The sequence below is a fragment of the Phodopus roborovskii genome, unplaced genomic scaffold (genome assembly GCF_943737965.1).
Source record: "Phodopus roborovskii unplaced genomic scaffold, PHOROB, whole genome shotgun sequence".
NCBI lineage: Eukaryota > Metazoa > Chordata > Mammalia > Rodentia > Cricetidae > Phodopus > Phodopus roborovskii.
This window is the reverse complement of record NW_026126629.1, coordinates 512,603-527,651: the sequence shown is the minus strand read 5'-3', so window position 1 is coordinate 527,651 and position 15,049 is coordinate 512,603. Positions and strand designations below refer to the sequence as shown.

The 15,049-nt window shown below is 47.6% G+C and overlaps 1 protein-coding gene across 2 annotated transcripts in view; it reads right to left on the bottom strand.

Moving 5' to 3' along the window:
- Positions 1–14,349, bottom strand: part of Ptprg (protein tyrosine phosphatase receptor type G) — a 655,084-nt gene extending 640,735 nt beyond the window's left edge. For both annotated transcript variants that reach the window (XM_051206878.1, XM_051206880.1), the window contains exon 1: positions 14,205–14,349. In XM_051206878.1, coding sequence (XP_051062835.1) covers positions 14,205–14,289 — 85 coding nt within the window. In that variant the 5' untranslated portion in view covers positions 14,290–14,349. The remainder of the gene's footprint in view (positions 1–14,204) is intronic.
- Between the last annotated feature and the right edge of the window lie 700 nt (positions 14,350–15,049).

The window sequence follows — 15,049 nt, the reverse complement described above, 5'->3', positions numbered from 1 at the left end:
AAGCTGACAAACAGGACAGATCAAGAAGGCTTAGCGGCGGCTACAATAGGAAGCTAAATTCCCTCTGAAGTCCCGTATGTAAAGGTTTGGTCACTCCTCCATGACACTATTATGTGTGCCCTAGGGAATGAACTTTGAAGGGAATATTTATGACCCTGTCCCTTCTCATCTTAACATTCTCGACCACCCCACTATGAACAGAAACCCCCCCCCCTCATCACATGTCCCCCACCATGACATTCTACCTCCTTACTGGTCCAAAACAGACCAAACAACCCACGGACTAAAACCTATTACATTACACAAGGCAAAATAAAATTTCCCTGCTTTTAAGTTGGTTGGCTGAGATATTTGGTCACATCAACAGATATCTAAATAATACCATCTCAACTAAATTTTGACCAAGAGAAATAAATTCTTTTGTCTATTAACTGCTCTCCAAGGAAAGCAGAATGAAGCATGACAGTGCCCAGAAAGCCAGCTCTTCAGCTGCTTTATCAGCTGTGGGGGGGTCTCTGCTCTCTCTGAACTCCGAGCTCACGCCCACTCCACAGGACTGCATGACATTAATTGAGAGCATACTTATGCAAGCATTTGTTTCACAAGTGTGATGGTAGACAGCGAGTGTTGACTTAACCTGACAATAACTCTCAGGAGTTTACGGAAGCACAGGTCTGGAGGAGTCTGAGGACTCGGACCTAATCAATAGGTGAATCCACTGATGGATTCACAACATGATGGCATCACTGGGGGGTAGGACCCGGTGAGCCAGGACCCTACCGTTGTGTCACTGAGTGGTACAAGCTGTCAGGGCCCCTGGCTGTGTGCCCTCTGTGTTGCTTCCTATCTATCAGTCTGTCATCCTGCTGGGCCACACCATCTGGGTCCACTGAATGCTCTGAAACTGTGAGCCAAAACAAGTAATTTCTCCCAGAAGCTGTTTATTGGTGTTTTGGTCATGGTAGAGAATTGATAAGAGTAAATCCCTAGCATTCCATTAGAAGCAGGGCTCTTCACAATATTCGACAGAAGCAGGTCTGGTCTGGTGATGTGCAGCCAGGTCTCACTTGAGTCTTCTGAGGAATCGACGAGGTAGGAACTCACGGTTTCCATTTGCAAAGTGAGAAAAGCCAATAAAGGTTAAGGCACTGGGCAAAAACAGAAGGACAAAACTGAGGTTCACTCCAGAATGCAAGTAGCTCAGAACACATGCATCTGCCACTGCTCTCTTGTCCCCCAGGACCTGTCTTAATGGTCATCAAGCATTTAAGACATGTCCACTGGTCTCCTTCGGTTATGTGTGAGAGAGGCAGTCCATTAGCTAGAATTTTCTGGGAATCCATTTTTCCTCCACTTTGCATCAAAAGCAAAGGCAGAAATTTGAAGACCAATAGCTACCTCCTATCAAACAAGAAACTTCACTGCCTGAAAAGTCTAGCTTCTAAAAATCACAACCTAAAATTTGTGCAGAGAGACCCTAACATCAACCTACCTGCCACTGTTATGCTACATAATTTCAGTAGCTTTTTCCAAATTGACCAATTGAGAAAATGAGGGGCTGATAACCTAAAACTCAAGAGATTTTTTTTTTTTTATTTTTTGCACACTCTCCATTAATGGCCTTTATCCACATGAGTAAAAGAAAATAGCCAGTTTTAGAGGAGAAAAGAAGGGGTTTGATAAGGATAAACAGGGCAGGCAACTAGTGTGTTCTAGAAAACTTGGTGTCTTCCCACACACATTTGCAGTCACCATGATGCATTGACCAATGCACATCATGAAGCCAAGGCACTAAAAACAAGGTGGTTACCTAGCACTTGTCACTGAGGAAAAATTCAGAGGTGGCAAGCCCTTCTCTTCGCCTGGACAGCCTGCCCAGAGACATTTTAAGAATTCTACCTGTGTGTTCTGCCGTCAGCTTAGCCTCTCTCTGCTACCCTCATACATACCCCGCATCCCTGTCTCTAAAGCCAACAAAGCAGAAATGACAGTGCCAACTTCCAATAATCAAGGCCATTCTAAAATCAAGGTCATTCTTGACACACTGACCCATAGTTAGACAGAATTTATTTCACAAAAAAGAAGGGAAGAAAAGGGTTAGTGCCACTATATACACCATCATATAACCCTGCTGTTCCAAACACAGCTGCTCTGTAATCAAATATATCTGACTGAGACATCTGAGTGGCCAGCAACAGAAGGTACAAATGCAATCTTTTTTCTTTTCTTTCTTTCTTTTTATTTTTTTCTTTTTTTTTTTTTTTTTTTTTTTTTTTTTTTTTTTTTTTTTTTTTTTTTTGGACAAGGTCTCACTTCATAGATAGCACAGACTGGCCTAAAAAAAGCCTTGTAATCCTATATTTGGGACTGACAGTGGTCCATCATCACACCCAGCTAGTAGTTTTCCCTTTTAAAGATGGACTTCAACCCCTGTGGCAACATTCTATTAAGTTATGTTAACTTTGAGTAAAGCAACTCCTAAGATGATAAATTAAACAAATGTGAGGTTCCTATACGTCCAAACTTATCAGAGCTCAATAAATGACCCAGGATACTTTTGGAAGATGCTCTCTCTTCATTCTGTCAGTCAAGTACAATCACCTCCACTTTGCACTGAAGATGCAGCTGAGGGAAGAAGGATGTGAGCCTCAGCAGCATCTCAGCACGGTCCTTCCATCACCCATCCCTCACTCAATAGCTGCCCTCGACCAATACAAAGCTCAGATTTCCACACATTGCTCTTGACTTCAGGCAGGAGAGGGCAGTGATAAACAGTCACGAGGACCTGAGTTCGATACCAGCACCCATGTGGAGAAGGGAAAAGCATAGCTGAGGGTATGTCTATAATCCCAGTGAAAGAAGGGGGAATCACTCGTTTGCTGACTTCCTGTGTCTCTCCAGATTACATGAGAGTCTCTGTCTCACGGGAATAAATCAGTGACAAAGAAGGACATCCAATGTCCTCCTCTGGCCTCCCTGTGAAAGCACACACACACACACACACACACACACACACACACTCATACTCACACATCTACATGAATACAAAACAAGATATGTGGCTGTTATCACTTACCAAAAATCCATATTATTACAAACTGGAAAGGGCAGAGCTAATGTATGAAAAATTAAGCGGAATCTCTAAAGTTAACCTATCCAGATCTTACTGCACTAACCATCCGGCACCCCACCCCAAACCTTCCCAGCCTCAGGTAGTTGAATAGGAAAGAGACAAAGGTGCTAAATTTGGAAATCAAATGAGATTTCCACAGATCCCTGGTTCTAGCTGATCAACCCCACAGTTACCTAAACACACTTCTGCGAGATATTCAAACAGCAGGACATTTGTGAAGTCAAAAAGCGACCAGGACAACTAACAACTGAGGCCAGGCTTCAAAGGCCAGACTGACAGAAATGAGTCACATCACCAGCCAAGAGTGAATCTATTCAAACACACACACACACACACAAACACACATGCGCGCGCACACACACACACACACACGTATGTGAGCATGCACACACAAACACAGCTGGTATAAGCAATACAAAACCCTACAAGGTTGAAATAAAAATAAAAAATAAAACAAACAATACCTGTCCCTCACTGAGAAATCACCCACACCAAAGTAGCAAACACCTCAAGAGACCAGCCTACTCTCGTAAATAACCACTGTGGGCCAGGTGTGTGCCCCATCCCCAGGGGGAAGCCTCCATGTAATTCCAGCCAGTACCTGCCAGTGTTGCCAAGCAAGAGCAGGGACTCCGGGACTCTTTACCTCCCAGTTTCTGAAGAGTAACCGTTTCATGGGAAGCAGCTGTGTGGGCAGGAGCTTACAGCTGATGTGGACACCACTGTCTCCATGGCACCCCAACACTGCCAGGCAAGCTATGGATTCTCAGAAAACATTCATTGATTGCTTGAATGCAAAATGCCCAAGTTTTTTTTTGTTGTTGGGTTTTTTTTTTTTTTTTTTTTTTTTTTTTAGTTTTTCTTCTGTTATTAGTTTAAGTGTAAGGGTGTTTGGCTGCATGTAAGTCTGTGGACCACATTCATGCCTGGTGCCCTTGGAAGCCAGAAGAAGACATCAGGTCCTGTGGAACTGATGTGACAGACCATTGTTAGCCACCATGTGGGTGCTAGAAATCAAACCCAGGTCCTCTGGAAGAGCAGCCAGGGTTCTGTCCTGCCCTCTTCCAGTCTCCTCAGGCACTTCACAGATATCTGTGCAGCCAAAACATCCATAAAAGTAAGATAACATTTAAAAGGCACCAGAAACTATGCTGGCATGAACAAACTTACATCTTTTGAACTGCATTTCAGGATCAATAAGGTTGAATGCACATTCACAAAGTCAAAAGTAAGGCAGACATAGTGGCACTCATCTGTGATCTGGAACCGATGGGGCAAAAATGCCAGAGGATCCTGTGTTCGAGGCTAACCTAAGCTATACGGTGAGGCCTTGTCTCCAATGAAAATTAGGTTCAGGAATGTAGCTAGGTTGGTAGAATGATTACGCAGCATGCACAGCCCCTGAATTTTAGATCCACAGAACCACATAATGGGGCCATGCCATGATGTCATGTCCTGCAATGGCTTTGCCCTGTACATCTCACTCTTGTAATTCAAATGTCACTACAGGCAGGAATCAGACAAATGGAGGAACCCTTAGAGACCAAAGAGGGATCTGGATCCCAAAAACAGTAAGTGTTCTTAACTATTGAGCCAACTCTCCAGTCCCACATGAGGGCAGGTGCTGACCGAGACTTGAAGCCTTGGATCCTCCTGGATCTAGAGTTTCAGCCTATCGTGGGTGCTGGGAACCATACTCTAATCCTCCACAAAAGCAGTACAAGGTTTGAACTCTTGGGCAATCTCTCAAACCAAAGTGAGAATATTTATTTATTTTCAGTATTAGGATTGCACCTAGGACTTCATGTACCACTGAACAATGAACAATACCTCCAGTCCTCTCTTACCTTTTGAGAAAGACTCACTAAGTTTCCCAGGTTCGCCTTAGACTTCTGAGGCTCTGCCCAGTTTCACCAGTACTATTACAGACCTGTGCCACCAGGCTTGTCCCCTGCCCCAGAGACCACCTGTGGTGGTTTAAATAGGTATGCCCCACATAGACTTGTGTTTGAATACTTGGCCCATAATGGGAGTGGCACTGCTAGGAGGTGTGGCCTTGCTGGAGAAAGTGTGTCACTGTGGCAGTAGGCTTTGAGGTCTCATTATGCTCAAGCCACGCCCAGTGTGACACACAGATTCCTCCTGCTGCCAGCAGATCCTTCCCCAGCACCAAGCCTGCCACCACCGTGGTTTTTATCCACAATGACAATGGTTTTTTTCCCAAGAAGACCTCTGAACTGTAAGCCACCCCCAATTAAATGTTTCCCTTTATAAGAGTGGTGGTCATGGTGTATCCTCATAGTAATAGAAACCCTAACTAAGACACCATCCCATCCAGAAATATCCTATAGCAAGAAAGCCAACTCAGGAAAACTCTGAACAATACCTCAGAGTTCAGGATGCCCACAGAGAGTGCAAAATGCCTCAAAGAGAACAGGATGCCTCCCCCACAGAGTACAGGATGCCCCAGAGGGCAGGGTGCACTGGACCCTTGGCTTGCTTAGTTTACAAAGGTCACAACTCTTCCAAGTGTGGAAGCAATGAACCTTAAAGCTTCAAAAGAATCTTAGAAATGATTCAGCTAATGATGAGGAAAATAAAAATCAAAGAAATAAAGTCTGGGCTGGGGATGTAGCTCAGCAGACCGAGTGCCCGCTTGAAGGTGGCCTGGGATTTAATTAACCACTCACATGCCCAGCACTATGAGACAAAGGAAGAAGATCAGGAGGTGAAGGTCATCCATCACCTACACTGTTCAAGGTCATTTTGGGCTATATGAGATCCCCTCATCACCCCACCCCAAAAAAAGAAAGGGAAGAAAGTGAAAATAAAGGTCTTAACTAAGATCTCACAGCAGCTATTAGACTCCTTAAAGCTAGTTTTATACTCCAGAAGAAGAAAAACTCCAGAGCACACATTACCTTCTGCCAAGTTCAGCTACCTCCCTCAGCCCTGTTTCTCCAGTGCTGAGTGATTCAGAACCTGCAGGCCACACTCACATGATATACAGGATAATGAAAAGCTACGCTACAACAGTCAAAGCCCCAAATGGCTCCTAAGTTACCAAAAAAAAAAAAAGGAAAAGAAAAAAACCTAGGCCTCTCGTCTCCTTGACAATATCTGGGGAGACTGGGGACATGGCTCAGTTGGTGAAATGCTTGCCTTCCATGTCAGAAGACCTGAGTCTGATCTTCAGAGTTCAAGTAAACAAGATGAGCAGATGTGCATGGTGTTACAAGGGAGGTGAAGACAAGCAGGTCCCCGAGGCTCCCTGGCCTCCTCTAGTAGGTGAGTTGCAGCCTAAAGGGAGACCTTGTCTAAAATACCAAGGGAGATGATGCCTAAGGAGCAGCACTAAAGGATGGTCTCTGTTTCCACATACATCTGCGCACACGTGGGCACACACCACTCACAAATACACACAAACTAAATATATAAATTTTTTAAGTTATAAAAGATGATCTTAAAAAACATCTCCTCGCTCATCTGGACTCTGCTTCTATGCCTGGTAAAATGTTAATGGCTTTGTCCTTTATCCAAATATTCAGCCAAATAAATGTACTTACCTTCTTTGAATGTGCTGTAGACTTTAGGAGGCAGCCATAGCATGAGAAGCCAGAGAGCTCTTAGATTCACATAGTAACTGATAGGAATTCCTCAAAAGTATATACCCACTGCTGGATCTGCTTCTCTGCTCATCAGCAACATAGTATCACAGACCCAAAATAAGAGCGTCTGTCCTATTTTTTCTGAGGAAGTGTTACATATTCCATGAACTATGCTTTCATTTCTTCTTTTTTAGTTAGATTTCAGCAGCCAACTGTGTCACTTTGCTACTCCCCCAAAATAGCTCAACTGAGTAGTTTAAAATCACACTTTTGTTTTTTGGCCAGAAAAGCACCCGTGCTATGCTGACTTGAGCCTTCAGAACTAGGACAAGAGGGCAGGAGCTGTGGCTGGCATGGGTGTCTCCTGCACACGCTGCAAGTCCAAGTCTGCGAAACAGAGACATTGATGTGAGAACCGCAAAGTAAAAGGCAGGTGCAAAAGAGAGCAAACACCCAATACCACTGCAGGATCTCCCTTAGTCCATCACACCAAAGCCCAAAAGGCAATCACAGAGCAAGAGCATTTCACCAGCTACCATGAAGTCCAAAAGCACAGAAACACTTGCTAAGAGCTCATGGAGGGGCTGGAGCAATGGTTCAGATGGTGGTGTGTCTGTCTGACACACTAGCAGGATCCCCAGCATCCACATTAAAGCCTGCCACTGTGGCACAAATCTGTAATCCCAACCCTAGAGAGACCGAGTCAGGAGAATCTCTGGAGCTTGCCAGCTAGTCTAGCCAAACAAGTGAGCTCCAACTTCTATGAGGGACCTGGTCTTAAAAATATAAGGTAGAGAATAATTGAAGAACCCAATATCAACATTTGTCCTGCACACACACACACACACAGTCTCTCTCTCTCTCAAACGCATACACATACTTATATACACATTCATACATACACACTCACACACTCATACACACACATACATAGTCATACACACACTCAAACTCACTCCCACCTCTCAGAATGTATGACCAAGCCACTCCTTGTACCTAGGGATCAGGAAAATTGATCTCAGGTCCACAGGAAACACATGAAGTTGAGAACACAGAATGAACAAAGACCACAGGTAAAATGCAGCTAGGCTTCTGAACCCTGAAGAGCATGCCTCCTCAACCCCTGATCACAAAGCACAAAGAGAAACCCATTGTAAATTTTCTTATCAAAGACAGACATGTTACTACACAGTCATTCTTCTCTGGGCTAGTTCCCGCTTTCCTCACTTCTAGCCAAAGTCTTTCAGATACATAAGGAAAAGTGGTTAACTTACTGAGTTATTACTTACCACACACTGTGCTAAGTCCTTGAGCACATTCCCCCTCGCACTGTATAAAGACCTAAGGAGACTTGAAACTGGCACGATTCCTTTTCACAAATGGGGAAAGAATAATCAGGCTCAGAAAAGGAAAATAACTTGTCTACCGTGCCACAGCTATCAGTAGCAGAGGCAGGTTGGCTCTAGAGGCCAAATTCCTACTTACTTCTCAAAATTCCTGTACAACTCTCAATGGCAACCTAGTGTAGGGAATAATAATAATGATGATGACAACAATAAAAATAAATCATTAGCTAACTCCAGGCTCCTAAAAGATTTCTCCCTTACTATGTGCTATTAAACAGTACAGTAGCTCTCACTAAATGATTGACAGAAATGAAAGTTCTCGAGCAATGTGAGTTGCCTCCTACAACTCACCCCAAGAACAGGAGTCATACCCCAGTTCCAAAAGAGAAGGCATCATAGACAGTGATCCCTCCAAGAAGCATTCCCTTAATATTTTTAATATCAGCCCCATCAAGTGCAATTGTCAAAAAACCCTCAAGCCTGCACAGGCCTGGAGACAGCTTACAACATTTTTTTTCCTGTCAAAACAAATAGTTTGCTACAAATAATACCAAGTAAAATGGCCCCTCCAAGGCTGGGTGTCCCTAAAGGAGTTGTACTAGCTACTTAAAGCTGCACTTCACAGCCAGCACCGAGAAAGCTAAGAACCCTTTCCACAACTAGGCACTATGGTGCAGAGGTAGATAGAACTTAGTGAGTGTGTGACCATCCTGGTCTACAAACAAGTTTCAGAGCAGTGAGAACTATACAATGAGATCCTGTTTCAAAAAAGAAAACAGAGAGTTCTTTTCACAGAATGAGTAAACCATGAATCTATTACATGTTCCCATCATCATACACATATACACATGTATACACACACGTGCACATGCACACACAACCAGAGTCTATTTAAGATAGGGCAGCTTCAACATTTCTATAATAATTGCAGATGACCTTGAATTTATGACACCCCCTCCTCGCCTCCACCTCCCAAGTGCTACCACCCAGTTCATGCATGCTATGCATGGTGGGACCCAACCCAGAGCTTATTTCATGCTAGGCAAGCCTTTGACCAGCCCACCAAGGTCTTCTCAATATGGAATTCATCTAAGCTTGTACAAGATACTTATCTTTTAAAGAGATTAATACTTGCCTAGCCCTGAGATTTGGAACCAAAGAATTCAGAAAGAGGGGCAGGGTTGCAATATAAATATGGGATTTTGAAATATTCTCATCCTTTTTAGATTTCTTTCATCAGTGTTAGGGATGGAACACAAAGTTACATTGAACCGGTACCATTTCCACAAAGGGACACTTGCTTCTGAGGGCAGAGAGACCTCTCATGGTTTCCCATGAAGTTCTCAGCAGGCAGATGGTCTCATTTCTCAGCCTGGGAATCGGAGGCCTATGATCTTGTGTTCTGCCAATACTTCCTGCAGATCTAGAGTAGCTGACGGTGGTCTGAAATGTGCCCACTTAGTGTTGAGCCAAGCCAGTGACCAATGCTGGATTCCAGTCTGCTGAGAACTGGCTTCACTCCTGAGTCTCCGCCCCTACTGCCCAAGGCTACTACCTTGACCTAGATCAAGTGCAGTGGGGGACTGAGCACAGGGAACTTCTCCCCTGGCTTCATTGTATTTCTAGAAACACATGCTTTTTACTCCCTGCACAGAAAGACACAGAACCTCAGGGCCATTGATGACCACTCAGTACCCAAGAGTGGTCAACCTGGAACCAAGGCAGACCACAGGCTGACTCAAAGACATCACCACTGCAGATGGAACTTTGATGCCCTTAGTTCTTCCCATAAAGCTCCAAGTTATAAACACAAGAGATACGGTTCGTGATGAAAGTGTTGATCATACGCACGCCTGTCATCTGCACCTTGCATTACATCACCCCATAAACTACCATTAAAACACTGAGCAGAAGCATACACTAAAAGCCACCAAAAGCACTTTTTATCACAGGCATGCTTCAGGCCAGCTCATCTGCTTGTCTTTGTGGCCTTTCCTGCCCAGGAAAGGCTCAGGTAGATGCCAGATTGCTTCTTTGGTTACAAATGGTGGCAGGAAAATAAGAGCAGGGACAACAAGCAGTACAGAGCTCCGTGTGGCATGGACATTCCTTTCAACTAGTAAATAGAACAGGACAGGAGATTTTAATGAAAACTGAGGAGTGAGAACAGAAATGTTAAATCAGAGGGGGAGAACAGAAATGTTAAATCTGAGGGAGTGGTGTTTTTGTTTTGTTTTATAGTGGTTGTTTTCTGTTTTGTATTTGCTTTTTATCACACCACAAAACATCAATACTTCCTAGACATGGACAACTTCATTTAAGCAACACTGTCTCTGCTTCGATGTAGAAGTGATATTCAACGCCCTTCTACTAGATGCCTGCTCCTCAAGGTAGGAACTTGCTGTTTTGGAAAGACACAGGTATGACTTCAAGTATGTATGCCTGCTTGTATTTGGTTGGGTTCTCACTTCAGCAATCCTCGCCATAAGCAATGTCTGGGACCAGAAAAGGAAGACTAGATTCTGTAATCGTAACAATGCAACCCAGTATGCTGACTAGGCAATGGTCTTATTCCTCACAACAAATACTTGGGGAACGGGAAACCTTTCAGATCTCGCCTAGCTTCTCAGAGGAAGATTGAAGACTTCCAAACACTACCCCAGCTTCTGCCTGAAGAGGTCCCAGGGTTGGTCACTGAAATGCCCAACTCACAACTCACGTATATTAGAATCCTGCAGCTGGACCAGCTAGGATTCACTGGACAGTAGAAGTCAATCACCCAATGCTGAGACATCCAGGATAAGAGCCATTAGGCGCCTCCTCCTGCTAGGTATAATGCCATCATAGCACAGGGAGAGCATCAGAATCAAAGAGTATTACTGATGGCCAAAAGAAAAAAAGACACTTTTTTTAAACGGGTCCCTATGAATAGCTAAATAGTGCAAAACAGATTGTATGGGGGCCAAAATTAACCCTTTTGAGTAATATACTCTACATTCTGTCAGAGATGATTCAGTGCCCTGTGTCTGGGGATAAAGACCACATATTTAAATCAGCCACACTCAAAATTGCATTTAAAGCTTATGTTGACACTGGGCCTGTAACCCCAGCACCCCTGAAGGTATGAGGATCAGGGATTCAAGGCCTACCTCAGATCAGCTCAGGTTAGAGGCCAGCCTGAGCTAGATAAGCCTTGCTCCCCCACTGCAAATACTGTGTTGAGAAGGTTGGGGATCTAGATGAAAACACGGACAATTGTTGAGGATTCAGAGGAGCTATCTAGATATCTAAGAATCCCCTACATCGTCTCATGTTTTTCCAGTACTAATGTTTCAGAACTAGAAAAGTGTAAAGTGCCCACTGTCATGTTTGATAACCCTTCCCTCAGCACTCTGAAGGCGGTGTTTTGTAGCTCCAGCTGTGGCAGGGATCCCACACTCGCCACGCTGCTAAGAGCAATAACCCTGCCTCCGACCGCTGGAAAATACCCAAGCCCTAGCTACTTCCAAAGGCCTCCCTAAACCACAGCAACTAGGTTCTGAAAAATTGGTGGAATTCTAAAAAACAAATACTCAAAAATAACCAACACAAGATTTCAGTTAAGAATTCACAAGGAGGATCCTGACGAAAACCAAAAGCTAAAATTTACCCTGAGACAAATGATAAACATTTCCGAAGCTGTGGCAGCAAGAAGTGCTGGGTCCCAAAGCGAATGGTCCCCATGGGTTTTCCAGCCTACCACGGGTGGCAGCATCGAGCTTTGGGTACCGCCTAGCACCAGATGTCGCAGACAACCCCCCCCCTCCCGCCCCAGCCAGGACACCTGGACGCGTGCGCCCGACCCCTTGGTGTGTGCAGGTGGTTGAGCCAGTCAGTATAGTGCAGGCAGGAGCTTGACGGGTGGCTCTGGGGCGCCCCCTGAGGTCCAGCGGCACCTCACCACCCTCGGAAAACCTGAAACAAGCATCTCTCAGGGCTGGTTTTTACTTTGCCTGGCTCCAAAAGCTGTCTTCCCAGTGCCTCTTACAAACGCCCGTCAGCTCATGGGTGAGAGAGTAAGGGCTAGCTGCCTCAAAGCCTGGGCAGGGACGAAAAATTAGAAGTGAAATGGTTCAAGCCTCGACAAGGCGGCATCCCTGGCGGTCCCAAACTCTGCTGCAAGCCTCTTCAGACACCAGAAGAAAAACATTGTAGAAACACTGGCTACAGCCGGAGGGGTTAGCTAAAAACGGAATGGGAAATTTCTGTATGCATGGCTGCCTCCCACCGCCCTATTAAAAAGTGACCCTTACTAGGCTCGACCCCAAGTGCACTGACTGGAGCGCACTCAGCTGGCAAGTCCCAGTCCAAAAATAAAAAATAAAAAAAAATCTAGTCAGAGGCAGTGATAAAAAACAAATGCTGCTCAATGGTCTCTAAGGGAGAGAAGTGCTTGCTGGATCTCAAAGGAGATGCTCTTCGGCGTCTACTTCCATAGAGGTAGGACCCCAGTTATACAAAACCAGAGCCTCCGTGTGAGTAGGCATGCACACCGTGACCAATCCTGGTCTGTGCCAAGAGCTAGGTTAACAGCTCCGGAGACCAGGGGATGCGCTGAGAAAAGAAAGCTGAAGAACCCGCAGTGTTTCGCCCTCTGCCCCTCGTAAGCACCCTCGAACCTGCAAGGAAGGGACCACTCACTGCCAGTCACCTTAGAACAGGTCCCTGGGGGCAGCGAGTGTCCTCTCGCCTGGCTTCTGGGTGCAAGATGGGGTTGGGGGTACCCGCTGCACCAAAACCCCGCGCTCTGGCAGCTGAAGCAAAAGCGGCTATTAACCAGGAAAAGCGGAAACACTGGGCACGTATCTTTTTCTTGATTAGAATAACCGCTGCCTCCAAATATCCCAGAACCGGCGGATGAGAAAGCAAAAAAACTGGGTGTTCTGTCCTTATGAGATCTAGGAAAGAAAAGCAAATCGCGTCCTCTCCCACCCATTTCCCCCAGCCAGAACAGAGGACATGGCCTTCACCCACAGAGAAGGATCTGGGCAGCTTGGAGCTGCAACAGCCCTCGTACTAAGCAAAAGAGGAAGGCGCCTGGCCTCTGCCCTCACCAAGCCGGGGGGGGGGGGGGGGGGGCTGGGAGAGGAGGGTCACCAGGCGGCACACCGATACGTGCAGTGATTTAGGATTGTCACCAGTGGCCAATATTGCTCCAGCCTTAACCTGGCTAGAAAACGAACGAGTCTGGGTCTGAATCTTGCAGACACACTCAGCCTGCAAAAGGGCAAAGATGAAGGTAGACAGGGCGCGCCAGACAGCGAAAAATCCGCCCGGACGCCAAAAGCAACCCAGCTGCCGACCCGCCCCTTGCACTTGGACCCCAGCAGCCCAGCCCAGGAGAGTGGCACAGAAATGGGCCGCGAGCCCCGAGAGGCACCGATCTAGCCAAAATTCCCTGCTCCCTGCCTTCCCGCGGCTCCCAGGCCCCCGCGTCCAGGGAGCTGCCTCGCGCCGACACTGAGGCGTAGCCCGCACCTCAGCCGGGAGCAAGGCTTAAAGGAGGGGGCCCCGGCCCCGGCAACCAGAACGCGGGCTGCTCCTTCCTCATCTCTTGACTCCTCTGCAGCCAGCCTCCACTTTCCATCCCCAAACACCGCCCCCCCAGAAAGGGTCGGAAGGATGCAAAGCCCCCCCCCATTATGAGCTCCTTCCATCCCCGCCGGAGCAACGGGATCACCCCAGATTACTCAAACCAACAGAGCATCCTTCCCACAGTCAGTCTCCCCAGACACCCTGCAACTCTAGCCCTCTGGATCGGTTCTGGATCAGTAAAGAAGCCCCCCCTCCGCCCCGCCGCCCCCTGACTCCCAGCTGCTCCGAGCTACATTCAGAGCAGATCTCTGTCCCCAATCCTCCTTCCCAGCCCGCCACTGCTCCTGCCCTCCCCGATTACCAGCCTCCTAGACCACTGCCGGGGCCAATGAAGCAGATCCCTCTTTCCTCCCCGACAGCCCGGCCCCCCTTCGCCCTCTCCGCGGTCCCTAGACTGGCGCCCAAGCTCCGCGCCCCGGCGACAACTCCGCATACCCCGCGCGCGCGGGCCGGAGCTGCGTCCCATCGGCGGCCCTCACTCACCCGGGAAGCACACCACATAATGGAGCACAGAACTGGTGATTTTCAGGAACAAAATCCACCAACACGGTTCCAGTAACCTCCGCATGTCCGAAAACGCACATCGAAAAGAGAGAAGCAGGGGGGTAAACTTGTTGAATAAGTTCTTGCTTCCAAGCGAGGCTCCGCTAAGCCTGGAGGCTTTCTCGGCTCGCCCGCCACACGGGCCCCCCACGCTCCGCGACCGGTCCCGCAGGAATCCGGGATACTGCCAAGCGCCCCCGGGAAAACCTCAAAAAGTGACCGGGGATGCAAAGCCACTCTAGGGACGATCCTCTCGGAAGACAAGGGCTGCTTTCTGCTCAGACAAGATCCAGCCGATCCGGCAAGGAGAGAAGGCGCACGGCGGCAGCGCCCGGGGCCCGGGGCAGGCAGGGACCGCGGGTGGCGGCGGCGAGCAGCGGAAGAGCCCCAAGTTGAGTCGGCAGCGCAGCGCAGCCCGAGAACAGGCGGGCGACGGCGGGGCTGTGCGCTGCACGGTGGCTCCGGGCTTCAGGCGGGCAGCTCCTTCCAGGGCCCCGGCAAAGAAGGAGGCATGTCTGCGAGCGGGGAAAGGGAGGGAAGCGGCGGGGCGGAGCGCAGAGCCCCCCAGAACAGAAACGGCCGGAGGAGAGCAGAGAAACACAAAGGATCTCAGAGGGGCGCCGGGGCGAGGGCGCCTTCAGTCCATGCTCCTGAAAGTTGTGGCTCCGGCGCAGGCTGGGGAGGAACCGAGAGCGCGGGGCTGGAAACTGGCCATGCCTCCATACAGGAAGTAACATGTGAGCATGGATCCTGGCAGAGACTTTAAAGCCGGCGAGCGGGCGAGC